At 38.6% G+C, this 18,870-nt stretch overlaps 1 protein-coding gene and 1 non-coding gene across 2 annotated transcripts; both read right to left on the bottom strand.

Annotated features, from left to right (window-relative positions):
- Positions 1-23: 23 nt before the first annotated feature.
- TRNAY-GUA (transfer RNA tyrosine (anticodon GUA)) lies at positions 24-114 on the bottom strand. The gene is given in 2 exon segments: positions 24-59; positions 78-114. It is a non-coding gene; the product is annotated as a tRNA-Tyr (tRNA).
- Positions 115-2,580: 2,466 nt separating this feature from the next.
- LOC133721441 (probable xyloglucan endotransglucosylase/hydrolase protein 32) lies at positions 2,581-4,999 on the bottom strand. The gene is made up of 4 exons (XM_062148060.1): positions 4,536-4,999; positions 4,353-4,453; positions 3,992-4,209; positions 2,581-3,133 (listed from the first exon to the last, which is right to left on the bottom strand). Exons 1-4 carry the CDS (start codon positions 4,729-4,731, stop codon positions 2,767-2,769), a joined length of 882 nt encoding a protein of 293 aa, XP_062004044.1. The 5' UTR covers positions 4,732-4,999; the 3' UTR covers positions 2,581-2,766.
- Positions 5,000-18,870: the final 13,871 nt, after the last annotated feature.

Below are 18,870 nucleotides of genomic sequence, written 5' to 3'. Positions count from 1 at the left end.
GGAAATTGCTAAACAAAAAAATATCCGACCTGCCGGATTCGAACCAGCGACCTAAGGATATCTGACGGTTTTGCCCACTACAGTCCTCCGCTCTACCAACTGAGCTAAGGTCGGTTTGTGATCGTGGAGCCAAAGATAATTTATATCATATGTAAAAAACTGTCCCAAGCATAAATTTTGTCACTACAATTATCCTAATCGATTCAAGACCGACCCTTATCAAAAATTTTATAGTGTTCCAGTTTGAAACTTACGAGTCGAGAATTGTTAGATTAGTCACTGTTTGTAGTATGCCTTACACAATAAGTGAAACAAAAGACTTCTGCTCTAAAGTTTTGATCTCCAAAATACTATAGAACACCACACTTATTGACTTTTTCTCGGAATGCATGATGATGTACCATCAAATTGAAGAAGTGGTACCAACAAAATACTCGATGCTTTCCGGTTAAAAACATGATAGAGGTAGATTCTTCTTCCCCCTTAATGGTCCATAAAATACGTGATTCTTCTTCTTCAACTATAGCAATCTACACGACTAATGTGAGGTAATAGCTATTATATAAAAGTATCACAACCCTATAGATTCCAAGCAGCCAAGCATTATTAATTAGGGTACACAAGAACTACTCTATCCAGCAAAACAACAAAAGGCAAATCCTCTTATAGCCTTATGACTCTTTTGTATGCTTTTCTTCGTAGACCCCAGAAACCTGTTGCCCTGTTTCCTTTTGTTGTGCTTAACAATACACGGAGATTTCAATTGCTGCTTCATTGAATTAATCAATGATATTAATCAACAATACCATCACAAAATGCATTATATAATAGATGAGACAATGCTTTCTGGTGTCGGGTGGACATCATGCATCTTTGAAACTACTCAAACCAAACATTTAAAGATGAGGTTTTTGATCAAATTCCAAAAGAAGAAGAGGGCTGGAGGCCAAAGAGGATATATATGGACCCTAATTGCTTAAACCATACCTATTTGTTTTCCAAAACATTCCATCTTTTTCAGTCCACTTTAAATTTTAAAGCTACCCATGAACAACCCCATCTATTTCATTTCAGCATCTTAGGCAGTTGGACATATACTGCATTATTGTTGCTCAAATAATCACTAATCATTTTCAACGGTCATGTTCATTCAGAAAAACTAAGAAAACATGTTTTATGTACCAAACCAAACAAAAACATGTTTTCCCCAAACATATTATGATCTACCCTTTTGTAAATAACTAAATATTACTCGATTTGGGTCCTGCAGTGTATAGTTTGTGATCCCATTAATTTTTCCCAGTACGAATTGGTTTTTGCTCCCTCTGGATTAACATGTGGGTCTTACTTATAACTGTCTGTGTAAGATTGAACATGATCTGCATAATATGAGATGACCAAACAGGTGAAGATAGTGTCCACTTGTTTATGCAGCTAAAATGTATAAATGCTTCAAGGGGAATTCTATTTTAGCTAGAGTTCATCTGATCCTATGAAGGGCATTAAATTTTGGTTGGTCAGATGTGTCATTTCATTTTTTGTTAGCATGTCATCTCAATCATGAAAGTTCATATATTATTACTGACCATTCTTCCTTAGCAGTAATTTTCCATTTTCCCATATAGATTACAACTCTTTACTCTTTGTATAGTAATGTATATCACAAATATCTAATTATTTGAGTTAGTTTTAACATACACTATCAACTCGTTTTTTTTTTTTTTTAAACCTTTGGTGAATCTTTTGCAAGTGTCTTTGTCCGCAACTTAAATTCTGATTCTCATTCTTCATATGTGTTAGCTTGCAAGGTGTTCGGTGAAACGCCTCTCACCTGTGTGTCTTCTCTATCTCTCCACAGGTGCATGCAAACTGATCTGCAAAGGAGAAAAGATCTTATGCATTCTTAAATTTTTTGAGTCTGGTAATTATAACATCTGGTAGAATGGTAGATAGTGCAATACAACCCCACTATTGTGGTGTACGTTGTCAGTAAGGGGATGAATAATATAGCCCCTCTGAAGTCTGAAGTTGGATGTCACAGTACACAGTAGTCCTGCAATAATGCTCCCTTCAGTTTTTCACATTTCACTGTAATTCCCTCTTTTTTAATTTCCAATTTCTGGCATTCAAGATTTTGAGTGGCATTCATATGCAATGAGATTACAAGTCTTTAAGCCAAGGTACTAATAAATCCAAAGAGGGTTCAGAATAGCTCTTGTCAGTCACACTACTAGTAGTACCAGCTTCAGAGCTCAGACTATGACCAATCACAAAGTCCTCCAATTTCTATGGCAGTGATTCAAACACATAGAACAAAACAAAAAACAAAAAAGAAGACAGAAAGCTGTTACATTATTTAGAATTGACAAGTGCTTCTGGGCATTGCATAAAGTAAAAAACCAAGTGCACAGACTTGGTCATAACCCATGATCTTCCATTCTTTGGATTCATCACCCAAGACCATGATTTCATCATCTATTTCTGATTCTTTCCTTTGTTTTTTTTACTGAGTTGCCAATTTACACCACATGCATGCACCACTGAAGAAAAAATGGAAAGCATACAAGGTGAACAAAAATGGAACACACGCCAAATTCCAAATTTTCTTCTTTTGGATAAGCCTTGGACGCTCAGATTGATGACCCATCTCAAGGCAATTCACACAAATTTTTCTTCTTTGAAAATTAAAGTAAAACATAAGAAAAAGATGAAACACTTGAATGAAGTGAAATTTAATTAGGGGAACTTCAGTCTTGAAGCATATGATTAACCCCAACATTCAGGTGTTAGGGAATGGTCCCTCTTGAAATCCCTGCAATAGTCATACACCATATGGTTGGCTTGAACCCATTTCATGACCCGGTACTGTTGTCGAGTCAACCCACCTGACCGGAATGGAGAGGCGGAGACTGGGTGGCACCAGGCAGGGGAATAGGCTGAGCAACCACCGGCTTTAAAATTGGTAAACTTTGCTACAAAGGGTTGGTATCTATAATCTGCTTTGTATTTTCCATCTTCAGTAGCCCAAGATGAGGCATCCCATATTGAACCATACAGCCACATTGGTCTTAAGGGAAATGTTGCAGCACTCTTTCTTTGGTACCTCCTTATGGGCACATCATCCACCAAAAATCTGAAATAATAATAATTAATTTTAATTATATGAATCTAAAGGGGGACTATATATGACAATTAACCTACCACCAAAGTCAACATTGCATATCAAAATAGAAATAACATGGAATATGGATTAGTTTGGTATTGCAAAATGCATCATGCTTTTGGCTTTAGTGGCAAGCAAGTGAAACCAGTAGCTAAAGTTCTCTTCTTTTGTTCTTGTCAATCAAAACATCTAAATTATGTGTAATGGAGACAAATTTTTTTCATCAAAACTAATTTTTTTCTAATCTCTCAATCACTTTATAAGATACACGATAAAACATAGTTGTATTCAACCAATATATCGAATAAGAATGCTCATTAACCTCCAAACTAAACAGTGGAATGACATTCATTCAAAAAAAATAAAACATTGAATGACATATGTTCTATTGCCCAATGTGGAAAGTCTTTTAAACCTTCTAAATCTTTTATATTAATTTCCATTCATTGATTCATCAGCTTGTGAGAATATTTAAGTATAGACAGTTCTCTTCATGAATGTTGAAATTAAATATGTAATTATCCCCTGTCATAGTTTGGCACTTTGGCTTTTCCTTAATTTCAAAGAAAGAATAAAATGTCTTTCAGCCTTTATTGGCATGGTCAGATTATTGTCTACCTTTAAAGCCAGAAAATGGAAAAGATGTTAAATATATTAACTATTTCATTAAAGTTCAGCAGTAGTATATGGATGAATAAGTTCTGTAATTTTCTACAGATTTTTCTTTTTAATGAGATTAATTTCAAGTACAAAAGCATATTAGCATTTTGTAAACGTCAAGTATAATTACCTTAAGCTATGATCACAAAAAAAAAAAAAAAGGCTTACATAATCTCCTTAGGACTCCATAATATAGCATAGTGATGAAAATGTTGGGTGGGATCAAACCACAAATGAAACTTCATCTCTCTTCCAATGATTTTTCCATCTCCACTTCCTCTGATGTAAACATTGGTCTGTAAAGTATAGGGCTTCCCAAATGTAGTCCCCAAAAACTCGATGTCCACTTCATCATGATACCCTGGATGAGCTTCACTGTTTGAAAGCTGCAACAAATTCGATCAGTTCATGATCAACACAATTACTTGAAGCAAAATCCACTATGCTTGATGAAAATTATGAAAAGCTGCAGTTTCCTTAAGATAAAAGTCAGCAAGTATGTGAAATAACTTGAGCTCAATGATCTTACATAGAAAGCTGTTATAACTCCTGCAGTATAACCAGGTTGAAGCTTAATGGAGGAACCAAAGTAACCGGATCTAAATGGTCGAACCGACTTGAATCCACTTCCTGTTGCAATAAAATGAGCAAGCATGAGCTAATTGAGGAAGCATTAACATGATGAACTATAAGAAGTGGGTAAAAATGAGACCTGTGGTTCTGTCAAGCCAGATTGTTAATGCATTTTGGTCTAAGCTTTGATGCTGAGGACCCCAGAGGGTTCTAAACCCTTTATAAAAGCTCATAGACCTGAATTTAGAACTTGGCCAGTAGCCAGGTGATGCTGGCCAGCCAGCATTGCTTGAAGGTACCAAAAGAGCTAGGAGGAAGAAGAGAAAGAGAGCCATGATTTGAAGGAGAGGAGGAAGCTGTATAGAGGGAAAACAGAATAATTGGCTCTGTATAAATGCAGGGGATGAGGGGAGTGAGGGTAAGGTAGCTGAAGACCAAGGTGTATTATATGGAAGAAAGCGTAAGGTGGTACAGTTTGATATAAATAAGAAAATTAGCACTGAAATTAACCATCCATTTAAGCTCAGAAAAACATGAATTGGGTCCCTCTCAGATAAGCTAGTGAGATTTGGGTAAGTTAACAGGTTATATGTGACATTGTATGAAATATAGCAATAGAGAGACAAAGTTGAAAGTACTAGTACTTGCTCTATAATTCACCAACTACTCTCTTCCTCACTCTTAATGAAGAAACAAGCTTTGGTTTGGTTTTGCATAGTTGGAAAGCTAGGAAAAGGGTATGTGATGCAGAATGGGTAGATGGGTGTCTCTTAAATGTGTTGCATCTGTAGCTCTGTGATTCCTTCTTCTTCCACAGGAATTTGGGCTTGTGACGAGTTTAAATTAAAAAAATCTTCATCCTCCAATGATAGCCAGCTACAAGCAATTTTCTGACTCTTGCCTTAAAAGCAATCCTTGTTGGATTACCCACATTGTGTCTTCCTTTTTACCTTTGCAGTTCTCTTACCACTGTGTCAGCACTTAGCAGCTCCATGATGTAATGTCAAATGTTTGTTTCTGTCAAATGTAATTGTAATTCTTGCACCAATCAATTTTCAATACATAGTATGTGCTGCCTTTGTCTTATGAGCAGACTATAGTAGTGTGATCATGTATAATGGTAGATTCAATCATATTTCTCTCTAGAAAAGTAGAACAAACTATTTATCTCATCTTCTTAGAGGCATTTGATCGAGCTCAATGTTTCAATCTTAAAGAAAATGGAGAAATAATGTTGTGCCTCAGCGCATATAGGTTTATATCAGTGGCCAAATTCATCAACCAGTTTCCGAACAACAGTTTATGCAAGAGTTGTTAGTGTTGCTGGCAAAACAATTGCAATATATGAGGAGCAAAAATCAAGGAAATATTCAGAACAACATGATACAATAATAAGAAAAGAAATTAGGCACAATTAGAAGCGTTTTGCAGTAATTATTAGCCAGCTATAGCTAGGGATAATAGTCAGATCTCACATATGAATCCAAACCTGTGAAATTCATCAATGTGGAGTGGGTCATTGATATGCAGGAATGGGACCTCTGCATGATTTGATTATAATGCATAGATCAATTGATTTCGACTCGTGAGGTGAACTGTTCTACGGTTTATGCATTTTTTATTCATACCTTGCATGATTGATTTCATTACCTGGAAGGTATAATTCCCTGAAATTATAGAAGTTTTAGTCACGAAATTAATTAACAGTTCGTTCATGGCCATTATTGTATCGATATTATTTCAATTTAAGTACATGTTAAGTGTTGAATTTTAACTCAAAGACTTCACAAGATTTTCATCTTTCAAAGTTGCTTCACTCTCATCAAACGAATAAGTGAATAACTCATATGACTTATCTCATAATGAATATGGATATGATGATCAAGGGGTTCATTTTCTAAATCACCCCAATAGAACTTAGTTTGATGAACATTAGATTCTACTAAAGCATAATACATAAGTGCCAACCAAAGTGTCAATTTGCTCTCCAACTATCTTTTGCTCCTTTGCAACAATGCTCGTCTTACTACACTTGAGCTAGAATCTCAAAATTTTTACTTACTGGAAATATTTACATTAACATTACCTAGAGAGCTCGCAGGAACTAAGATTACTAGTTTACTACTAGGTTCAAAATGTTTTGGCTTACGTCATTAGCATTAAAATTTTTTTGCTTACCTTCGATATAGAATCAATTATGGTGTTTGTCAACCTTTGTCCTACAATTCGATCAGAAATTTTTATTTCACATTTATATGCCTTATTTGCAGGTAAGATTTCACAAGTTTCAAAAAATTCAAGTTTTTGTATATCTCTATATCTAAGGTTCTCTAATTATCTCCCACTTTCTCTTTCATACTTTTTACCTTTTGATTAGGTATGTGTTCTACTTCTATATACATGTTTGCTCACTTAAGGGACAGTTTTAAGGGAATGTGAGGGACAAATGCATCTCAACCACATGTATTAAATATAAAAGCAAAAATTATAACAACTTAAAACTGTGCATTTATTTTCAGCCATCAGATGCATTTGTCCCTCACCGTCCCTTAAAAACTGTCCCTTAGGTGAGCAGGCCTTCTTCTATATATACATATTTGTATATTTTGATTAGATCGGTGATATTATCTATGTTTTTATTTCTGTTTTGTATATTTAGGTAGATCAAATCTCTCATATACTTCATTGTAATCGAGTTATCTTTCCATTATGTCACTGCTATGTCAAAGCAAATGGATCATGGAGTAGCCAATGATGCACTATTTGCTAATTTGTGCTTGTTAAAATACATGTATTTTGTAGAGACTCCTGATATCATTTCGGGTTGTTCTCTAAATGGTTATTGTAATCAGGAGTTTAGGCTCTATGTCCCCCCCTTGTATTCAACAGTTTCATTAATCAAGGCTTGAGGGCAGCCGCACCAGCCCTTTATTCAAAAAAAAAAAAAAAAAAAAAAAAATCCTCTCATATACATCTTTATATGCTTACTATATAGATACAATTGAAGCAATAATGTTTAATTACAAAAATATTTTTCATCCTTTAATGTAGGTATTGAAGTATTCATTATTCATCGATGAATTACATAGATTTTGGATATTTGACTTTGACATTTAAAATTGAGTTAAAATTGTGATTCAATTAGTAAATTTTGATTTATTTCCCTTATTTGGTTCTAAAGGTAAAGTGGACTATTAAAAATAAATGGACTGCAATTAATAATAAAAGATTTGCGGATTACATCCAAACTTTTGTATAGCAAAATAAACTTGGATCGAAAAAACCTCTTTTTCCAATTTGCGTGTCATGGTTATGTTTTTTTTTTTTTTTGGAAAACAAATTGTATTATCACCAATGTAATTTTGTTGTCAATGAATTGATGAGTTGCCCTTCTATGCGGTCTTGTACTTTTGAGACACGTAGTAGAAAAGGGTGTAATTTTTTTTTCTGTTGACCATGAGGATTTATCATAACTCTAGAGATTATTTTTTCTTTGTAACTTGTGGAAATGAGTGATTATTGTGTTTAGTGTTTGGGTGTCTTGGCTCATGGTGTATATAACCACTTATTCTCTCGAAGTTTTGGCTACTTATTGTTTGATTTTTGATTGGTCAGAATGAAACTATTGTCAATCTTAAAAAAAAAAAAAAAAATCAAAATGCATGTGATTCCCACGAAAAAGTAAGTAAGTTCTTTATTTCTCAAGGATTCAATATGTGATGAGAGTTGGGGAGACTCCTAGCTTAGCTAGGTTTGCTGGTGACACAACCTCGAGCTCGCAGACAGATCCACATTCAGCCTATGATGGAGAGAGCACGGGTGACAACTGGTAGTGAGGACCTGGGCCATACTGATGTTGGTATGGATGGTGAAGGGATGTAGGAGCAGGCGCTAGTTGTGCAGGGGGAGTTGGAGCAGGGTCAGTCATCAGGTTCTGTTAGTCAGGTGGCTGAGAAACAAGCTAAGCTAGACCAGGCTTTGGTACCAGTGACTACTCGTTACCGAAAACGTGATGAAGTAGATGGGGTGTCTCCCAAGAAACCACGATTGAGTCTGGCTATGGGGAGGGCCAATCTTGATGCAGTATCAATGGGTCTTTCAATGCTGAAGAAAGTGCTATTGTCCCCAAAGAAGTGTGGCAGGCCATGGGGTGCAAAAAACAAGGCCAAGGCCGAAGTTAAGGTTATGAAGACCTCTCTTATGAAGAAAGTCAAGGCGTTAAAGAAGACAGAGAAATTGGCAAATAGTTTGCCCGAGTTTAGTGTTCTTATTGATGTTGGTACCTCCACCCTTGAGAAAGGGAAGAAAGCTTTAGCTGTTTAGTTTTGGTTAATTTAGAATAATTTCTATGCTAGTATAAGTGTCTATATGAGTCTTTGTAGAAGTACTTAACTTCAACGTACCACAATTGTGTGCTCGGCGTTTGAGGTTAGGTAAAACATAGTGCCTATGAGGCGAGGTGTTTTGTTACATAAACTACTCTATGCGATCATTGTCTAAACAGAATAGTCAGTCAAAAATAGTAAAGGGAAAAGCATATATCTCTCTCATTTTGAGAGAAAAACCCTAGGTGGGAAAGAAAACGCAAAGTAAGAGTTTTTCCTGTCCGGCGGCGCGCCCTCGTGGCGTCGTAGTCAGACGGGTCAAAGGGGACTTTTTGTCCATTAGAAGGTGGCAGTCGAAGTAGAGGTTGCAGAGCGAGGGCGCTGCAAACCAAGGCTCCAGGAGGTTTCGAAGGCTAGAGAAGGCGGTGGGAAGATGGCAGGAAGGCAGGGCTGATGTTGTCTTACCCTAGGGAGGACCGCGAAGGGCTTGGTAGGTATTTCAAGGTTCTGTTGCGGGTTCGGAGGTCGCCAAATGGTGATGATAGCGTGGTGGCAGAGCAGCGTTTCACTATGTTAGGATCAGATCGGTTGATTCTGATATGATTTTGTAATGATGCTTCTTCGTGATAGAGTTATCTTTCCGGTATGTCACCGATATGTCAAAGCAAATGGAGTATTCACTCGTGCACTTTTTGCTAATTGGTGCTTGTTGGAATACATAGATTTTGTGGAGAGTCTTGGTATTATTTCAGGTTGTTCTCTTTATGCTTATTACAATCTGAGGTTCAGTCTCTACTCCCCCCCCCCCCTCTTTGTATTATGCAATTTCATTACTCAAGACTTGAGAGTAGCCGCACCAGCCTCTTTTCAAAAAAAAAAAAAAAAAAAAGAGTAGTGAAGTATTTTTGCACTATTCTAATTCTATTAAATAAGGTCATACAACTGGTATGAACTCTTTATTAAAAAAAAAAAATGTGATGAGAGTTAGAATTTTCAAATCGCCATACCTTTAAACATTTCCTATCATTAAATCTAAAAGAATCAAACTCTCGTGTGCAACTAGACTTTAATGACAAAAGCTCTGGTAGAATTTCTTGGCGGCGTTTTGGTAATTTTGAGGAGAGGGATTGGGTTTTCCAATCTCTTTGGCCATCTTGAGGATAATGAAAATGGAGGAGTCCTTCAGCAATGTTATTCTACATTGGTACTAGGAGCCTAGATCATACTTCTTCTTCTTCATCATTCTGCAACCTTGCCATTTCTCCTTCCGGATTTAATTACCAAGGTGGATCTACGTGGACGTGGCGACGGTGGCGAGTTTTGACAATGTCTCTGTTTTAGTAGTGCATGCGGCGATTGTGATTTCATCAGTATCTAGATCGAGCTGTGATCGGGGTGGGAGTTCAGTCTTTGGCTCTTTGTGGTGGTTGGGGTTGTGCGCTTACGGGCGATGATAGTGGCAGATTTAGTTTGCGAAATCCTCTGACATGGTTAGCTGGTTGACATAGCGGGGTTAATACTGGTATAAGCGATGCTAGGTTCTTGGATGCACTGCAGTGGTGTTGTGTAGTGAACCATCGACGGACGACTATAGTTGGCCCTAAGGTTTCCTTGGCAAATCTTACTGTGGCGATTTGCATGGGCTCGTTGTTAGGTGGCGCGTTTGACAATAAGACTGATGTGCTTGCAGAATAGTAGAGTGGGCTGTGTGGGAAGGTTTCCATAGTGGTGCTCGATTTTCTATGTACCGACGGCATGGCATGGTGGAGCTATGAAAGTGGTGGCTACAAGGTGGAAGGTGCAAGGAGCACTAGGGCTTCTTCTCGGTGGATGAGACTGCTTCCTTTGTGCATGGGCTTGGGTTTGCCTTTACAAGTGGGTGTGAGTTTAGGTGGTGCAATCTGGCTCTGGGTTTCAGCTAGCAATGATCTTAGGAAGCCCCCTCTATGTAGGGCAGTTCTATGAATAAGTTAGGGCGGACTTTAGTCTCAAACCCTAACATTGTCTGGTTACTAGTGCTTCATGTTAGGATAATTGCATTAGGTTGTTTTAAAGTGGCCTAACATGACTCAATATTGACGTACCCTGCATCGAGTGAGTCATGGCTCAATATTGACATTTTTCCCTTTCACCAAAAAAAAAAAACCAATAACTATAATTCATCATTTCTCCATTTTAAATAAGTGAATGGGTTACGGTTTACAATATAGGGTTTTTGTCCATTTACCCCATTTTTAGAGATTTTTTTCCCACTTACTCCATTAAGTTTTTTTAATTCCCTCTTACCCAAAACACTCTAAGGAGGTCTTCCCTAATACCCCATTAAGATTTTTTATTTATTTTTATTTTTTTTTAATACCATTTTACCCTCACCCCTTTGAAACTTAGAGAGAGAGAGAGAGAGAGAGAGAGAAACCATAGGAGACTTCGCCGGAGTCCGGTCACCGGAATCCAGCCAACTTTCGCCGGATTCCGGTCACCGGCTGCCGCCCACCGAAATTTGCTGAAAATCTCACTGGAAAGGTTTTTTTTGCCACCAATAGACGTCTATTGCCCCGATAGTCTATTGCCCCCCAATAGACGTTTATTGGGGGGCAATAGAGGTTTATGAAACCTCGCCGGAAGTCTCCAAAGAGGTTGTTGTAGATCTCATATGGGGTCGGAGAGGTTTATTGCCCCCTGAATAACCTGTATTGCCCCCCAATAGACCTCTATTGCCCCTAATACCCATTTATTTCTTAAAATTAGACAAATAAAATTTTGATTAAAGAAAAAAAACGAGGAGATTACATCAATTCAAAACGTCAACTGCCCCCAATAGACGTCTATTGCCCCCCGATAATTTTTTTTTCTTTGTTCTTTCCTTCTGGGCCTTCTGCCCCTACTTTACCAAAAAAACATTATGCACTCATTTTACAAAAAAAAAAAAAAAAACAATTTGGGCACCCAAGTCAAAAGCAGGATGCGTTTCTCGCCGGTGTTCGGAGCTCCGACTCCAAAGTAGTTGCATCTGGTCGAGCTGGTCCAAAGTAGATCATTCAAAGCCTTAGAGACGACGACGCCGGTGATGCCGAAGATGGCGACGATGAAGTCTGTGCTGGAAAACAAGGGGGAAGAAGGCCGACGAAGGGATTAGTGCGGGGAAGAAGGTTCGGATCGGACTCGGAGCTTTTGTAATTAAGATCCTCATCACCGTCTTCGACGACGTCCTTGCACAGAGAGAGAGAGAGAGAGAGAGAGAGATGGATCCTCGTCGTCGGCGTCGGCGTTGGGGTCCTCCTCCTTGCAGAGAGACAGAGATGGATCCTCGGGTCGTCGTCGACGTCCTTGCAGAGAAAGAGATCGGTGATGAGAGAGAGAGTCGTCGACGTCTTCCTTGTAGAGAGAGAGATCGATGATGAGAGGGAGTCGTCGACGGCGTCCTTGCAGAGAGAGAGAGAGTCGACGTCGTCCTTGCAGAGAGAGATCGATGATGAGAGAGAGTCGGCGAGAGAGATAAGAGTGGCGACCTGTAATTTTTAATTTTTTGGAGCCCAAAATCGTCATTTAGCTATCAAGTGGGGTTAGTGGGAACAAAATTTTGTTGGTGGTGTAAGTGGGCTAATTTTAGTCTATTTTGGTGCTATGGGTCAAGGACCCTACAATATACCCTAGTAAATGAATAAGGTACATAATTAAAAACTATCCACTATCAGCCCTTGGAATTAGCTTGGTGGAAATAGCGAGGGTGATTTGAGAATTGAATTAAAACGGAGTTATATCAGATATTTAATCGCTTTCAATAAAAATAAATATACTATCCGCTATCAAAACCATAATTATTATTCATTAACACTAGCACATAGAAAAGATAACCATGTAGATAAAATTTGAGCCTATATATTCAATAACGCCACCCCATGATCTTATAAAGGAAGAGCAGAAATTTGGACACGAGGTTGGAGGCGAAAAGACATATTCCATCATTTAATCGGTAATTTGCTAGGACTAAGGGTTCATTTACACGTTCATTTAACTATATTATAAGTATTTGTACGTGTATCTGTGTGAAAAAAAATTTCACGACTTCCGTACGTCATCAATCTCCTGTCTAATAACAAAAATTTCCCGCGAATAATTAGATATAGTTTTTCTTTTAGTGATAGGGAGTGCCAATGTCTCTGATTATAATGTAGATTTCAATGTCGATAGCTTGGCATGGAGGAGGTTCTTCACTTCAAGACGTTCTCCTTTGAATCCTACACCGACTTCTCTTTTAAGTTCTTCCATAACTTTATATCTTTGGTGTTAGCGTGAGTCATGGGATTGGTATCCCATTTATCGTGGTAACTGTGGATTGATTAAGATTGTGTAATTAAGAAGAGAATATTTATGTAATTAAGGAGAGAATATCACGTTGTAATTATTGTAATTAGTTTCCTAGTAGAACTCTGTAACTTCTGTATATATACTCCAATTCGGGAGATGAGAAATATATGAGTATCAGAAAATTCCCAATCTCTTTGTTCTGTTTGACTTGGTATCAGAGCAGAGATCCGTCTGGACTCTGTTCGTTTGTTTCCGCTACAAATTTGTTTTTATACTCTTTAAGAGTTTGTCATTTGTCTTCGTTCTCTGTTCCTTTTGCTCTAAAAACCCTAAAGTTTGCAACACCTTGCCATCAAGTTTGTACTCTTTGAAAAAATTTGTCTTTGTCATCTGTAGCAGCTCTGCCGTCCTATTTCGACCCATCGAAATTTGTTTGTTCTTGAAGCTTCGGTTGTTGGTTGAAGAAGAAGAATGGGAGATTTGACCAACAAGGCAGCCATGAATCGCCTTTATCTGGTGACTTGCAACTATTGCAAAAATATTGGCCATTACAAGAGTCAATGCCCCAAATTGCTGAGAATCAACTCCAACAACTCTGGGTGGAAAGGTGGCAACAATAATCAAAGAAGCAAGGCGGTAATTCAGTTGGTGCAAGAACCTGATTTCTATGGTGTGGAGGGTCAGGACCATGCTAAGGGTAATGTTCCTCTAATTGAGGAACATCGAGGTAAAATTGGTGTTGCTTTGAATATTTCTGACTTTACTGGTAGTGATACATGGATAATTGATTCTGGTGCGTCTGACCATATGACCTATGATAAGTCTTTGTTTACCACTTTGTCTTCCCCATCTATAACACATGTCTCAAATGCAAATGGTAAGTCCTTTCCAGGTTTAGGTGTTGGGTCAGTCCAAGTTACGCCTTCTATTATTCTCTATAATGTCCTCTATGTACCCTCTCTATCTCATCACCTCTTATCTGTGTCTGAGTTAAACTCACAAAACAAGTGTTCTGTAACCTTCTATCCAATGTATGTTGTCTTTCAGGATCTGTGCACTCGGGTGATAATTGGCAAGGGAGACCTGAGGGGGAGACTGTTTCACTTGGATTGCATGTACGCAGGACAGACACAAGCACCGCAAGGTCCAGTTGCCCTGACATTGAGTTTTGATCGGTTGGATGAGTTATGGTTGTGGCATCGGCGTTTGGGTCATCTGTCTTTTGGTGTCATGAAGAAGTCTATGCCCTCTTTGTTTTTGGGAGTAAGTAATTCTAGCTTACATTGTGAGACTTGTACCTTAGCTAAGAGTCATCGGTCTAGTTATTCTCCGAGTTTTCATTCTAGTACTATGCCTTTTGAGTTAGTTCATTCAGACTTGTGGGGACCTTCCAAACATCCACCCCTTTCAGGAATACATTACTTTGTTTTGTTTATTGATGATTTTACGAGATTAACTTGGGTTGTTCTGCTTAAGTCAAAAGATGCGGTTTTCTCTGCCTTCACAGCATTCCATAATCTTGTTCGTACCCAATATGATGCTAACATTAAAATTTTCCGATCTGATAATGGGGGGGAATTTGTTAACCATTCGTTTCGTGATTATTTCCAATCTCATGGGATCGTTCACCAAACCACTTGTCCTCAAACACCAGAACAAAATGGGGTTTCTGAGAGAAAAAATCGTCATCTTTTGGATATGGGTCGTGCCCTTCTTCTTAGTGCCAATATGCCTAAATATCTCTGGGGGGAGGCGGTGCTATGTGCTTCCCATCTTATTAACCGTCTCCCATCTTCCTCTCTTCAAGGTCGTATTCCATTTGAGGTTTTGTCTAGTCATGTCTCCATTCCATCTCTCAATACCCTTCCTGCCCGTGTCTTTGGTTGTGTAGCTTATGTCCATCTTTATAAGAACCAACGTTCCAAGTTAGATGCTCGGGCCCTTAAGTGTGTCTTTGTCGGGTATGGGTCTCATCAGAAAGGGTACAAGTGTTATCATCCTCCCTCCCAACGGTTTTATGTCACCATGGATGTTACTTTCAGTGAGGACACATGTTATTTCTCGCCTATTGCGGCTCCTAGTCAGGGAGAGAAGAGTGTTTTCTTTGAAGAGCAGTACAAGGAAGTGACTAACACAAGCCTTGAAATCGCAAATTCGTCCGAGGGCCATTCCGTTGAACCACTGCAGCAGTCAATTCCAGAATCTCTTGATGCAGCTCTCGACCAATAGAGAGATTTATCTCAGCTCGTCGACCCTTCGCGTCCAACACCTCCAGTTTCTCCAGAAGCTTTGTTTGATCCGTCAACTGGGTCTGTTCGACATGTCGGAAAAGACTTCGATCCGTCGAAGGGGGAGCATCGACCCGTTGACAATACACTGCCTGAAGACATTAGTTTAAAGAATGTGCATGCTACTTCAGCTACTCCAGTCTCTCCCTCTCCATCAGCGGTCTCTCCTATTCAGTCTTCGCCTGAGGTATGTAGTGGTTCCCCTTTGTCCAATAGTCCTCCTTTGTCTAGCAGTTTGTCTAATAATCTTCCTTTGTCTAGCAGTTTGTCTAATAATCTTCCTTTGTCTAGTAGTTTGTCTAATAATCCTCCTTTGTCTAGTAGTGTTGTTCCTGTAGATGGAACTACACAGGTTCAAATTAAAGTCTTGCCAGATCGATCAACCCGTGGTCAGCCCCCAAAGAAGTATGAACTGAGTTTGAGTGCTAAGGTTAAGTATCCTGTAGCCAATTATGTGTTGACCCATAGGTTGTCTAAACCATATGTAGCCTTTGTGAATCAATTATCTTTTGTGTCTCTTCCTAGTAAAGTGCAGGATGCAATGAAGGATGAGAAGTGGGTAAAGGCGATGGCCGTGGAGATGGATGCACTTGAGAAGAACTGTACGTGGGAGTTAGTACCATTGCCTCCAGGAAAACAGACTGTCGGGTGCAGATGGGTGTATACTGTGAAGCACAATTCAGATGGGTCGGTGGACAGATATAAGGCAAGGTTAGTGGCAAAAGGTTATACTCAGAAGTATGGAGTGGACTATGATGATTGATGAGACTTTCGCGCCAGTGGCAAAGATCAATACAATCCGGGTACTTCTGTCTCTAGCAGCTAATCTTGATTGGCCTTTACAGCAGTTTGATGTGAAGAATGCTTTCTTACATGGAGATTTGAATGAAGAAGTATACATGGACTTGGCTCCGGGATATGGTACTTCCATAGGAGAGAAGATGGTGTGTAGACTAAAGAAGTCGCTATATGGTTTGAAGCAGTCTCCAAGAGCTTGGTTTGGTCGGTTCACAACATTTATGAGGAGAATTGGATATAGGCAGAGTAACTCGGATCACACCTTATTCCTTAAGCATCAGAAGGGTAAGGTTACAGCTTTGATTATTTATGTTGATGACATGGTAGTGACAGGTAATGATTCAGAGGAGATTAAGAAGTTGCAGAGTCAGTTGTCCACAGAATTTGAGATGAAAGACTTGGGAAATTTGAAGTATTTCTTGGGAATTGAAGTTGCTCGAGGGAAGGATTGTATTATGTTGAGTCAGAGAAAGTATGTCCTCGATTTGTTAGTAGAGACTGGCATGCTTGATTGTAAGCCAGCTGATACTCCTATTGAGCAGAATCATCAGTTAGCAGAATATCTGGATCAGGTACCCACAAATAAGGCAAGGTATCAAAGGTTAGTTGAGAGATTGATTTATCTGTCACACACTAGACCAGATTTGGCTTATGCAGTTAGTGTTGTGAGTCAATTTATGCATAATCCTAGTGAAGCTCATATAAATACTGTAATTCGAATCTTGAGCTACTTAAAGTCTGCTCCAGGTAGAGGGTTGGTGTTCTCCAAGCATAGACACTTGGATGTTTGTGGGTATACAGATGTAGACTGGGCAGGTTGTATTACTGATCGAAGGTCTACTTTAGGCTACTTTACGTTTGTGGGTGGTAATTTGGTTACTTGGAAAAGCAATAAGAAGCAAAAGGTGGTAGCCCATTCCAGTGCTGAAGCAGAGTATAAAGGAATGGCTCGTGGAGTTTGTGAGATGTTGTGGTTGAGGAACTTATTGAGAGATTTGGGGCTCAAACAGAAGAAGGCGATGCCTCTATATTGTGATAATAAAGCTGCAGTTGAAATTGCTCATAATCCGATTCAGCATGACAGAATGAAACATGTGGAGGTTGATAGACATTTCATTAAGGAAAAGTTGGATGGTCAAATTATTTCATTTCCTTTTGTACCTACTGAGGAGCAGTTGGCAGACATTCTTACAAAGGCAATATCTAGCAAGGCGTTTTATGACTCACTTGACAAGTTGGGCATCCATGATCTGTATGCTCCAACTTGAGGGGGAGTGTTAGCATGAGTCATGGGATTGGTATCCCATTTATCGTGGTAACTGTGGATTGATTAAGATTGTGTAATTAAGAAGAGAATATTTATGTAATTAGGGAGAGAATATCACGTTGTAATTATTGTAATTAGTTTCCTAGTAGAACTCTGTAACTTCTGTATATATACTCCAATTCGGGAGATGAGAAATATATGAGTATCAGAAAATTCCCAATCTCTTTGTTCTGTTTGACTTTTGGTTGCTCTTCGACCAGCTCAAAGATCCGCGGATCCGCCAGAAATATGCAGCTGTGAAATCATGAGGTGACCGATCAAGATCATCAAGGGTTACAGAGAACAGAAGAACATGGTCCGTAATATATAGATCTACAACCAAACACGCCTCAAAGTCTCAAACTGGCACAAAGACATGTTAAATGAACCAACAGTACTTGGAAGCAACAGTGCATACTGAGGCCATTTGAATGGTTTTGTTTACCATTTGATTACTGTGCCCATTTTACAAAGATTCGCTATAGGTCGGTTCTAATGGTACGTTATAGAACGGACTTTAATGGCGGATCTAGGATTAGAAAATAGGGAGGGCTATATATTTATGTGTCCCTTTGGGTGAAGCCTAAATTTTTTTTTTTAGTACAATTATGCACAGGTGTGCAAATGCAAGAGTGGGGAGATGAGAACCTGAGAGTTCAAGTGTTCAAAGATTGAATTTAGTTCATAATTTAGGCCTTTTTGTGAAGAAGAACAACAAGAAGAATGAGAATTTGTGATGGACAGAGAGAATGGGAGAGCCAGAGAGGAGTTTGACTTCGATAATTTGAGAGTTCAGGTGGGCTTCGTTAAACAAACATATATATAAACAAAAAAATATACATCATATATATAGTTTTTTTTTTTTCAACCCAAAAGTTTGTTCTGAATATAAAGCCATGGATAGGACGAAATAACTAGCAAATAAACCCAAGCCCAATATGCAAAGTTAACTCTATAAACTTGAACTGATTACTCGACATTCGAATGAGGCCAAGCTCTTGGCCGAGATACTAAGATAGCACAACAATTGATAAAATGATAAGTATTGAAATCAATTAAACCCACAACAATTGCACAACAGAAAGAAGACCCACTGATCGACCTTAATAAGTTTTGAAATCAATTAAAGTATACATCTATTTTTTTTTTTAAGCCTAAAAATCTCGGACGGGCTTCAGCCCGCCCAAACCACTACCTAGATCCGCCCATCCAAAAACCTAATATTTATGACGAGTTGAATATCTTATTGTCTAGGCAGTGATGATTAAGCTTGAAGGGAAAGTGAAGCAATATTAGAGATGCCACCGAGGGTATGGTAAAAGACTGCTTTCATTTATGTTTCCTAGACAGAAATGTTGGGAGCTTTTATTGCTGGGTTTTGTCCAATATCAGCTCATGAGCTCAGATCTATTCGATCACCATTAAAGACTCCCAAGAGGTATCGATCCA

Source organism: Rosa rugosa, chromosome 7 (genome assembly GCF_958449725.1).
Source record: "Rosa rugosa chromosome 7, drRosRugo1.1, whole genome shotgun sequence".
NCBI classification, from domain to species: Eukaryota; Viridiplantae; Streptophyta; class Magnoliopsida; order Rosales; family Rosaceae; genus Rosa; species Rosa rugosa.
The sequence above is the reverse complement of the archived record's forward strand: the minus strand, read 5'-3'. Positions and strand labels throughout refer to the sequence as shown.

Bases quoted from the DNA above. Each gene is read 5' to 3' on its own strand.
- LOC133721441 (XM_062148060.1), bottom strand. From the start codon at position 4,731: ATGGCTCTCTTTCTCTTCTTCCTCCTAGCTCTTTTGGTACCTTCAAGC. The intron at 4,210-4,352 runs GTAAGATCATTG...AATTTGTTGCAG, and splicing joins GAGTTATAACAGCTTTCTAT to CTTTCAAACAGTGAAGCTCA. The intron at 3,134-3,991 runs GTAAGCCTTTTT...TTATTATTTCAG, and splicing joins TGGAGTCCTAAGGAGATTAT to ATTTTTGGTGGATGATGTGC.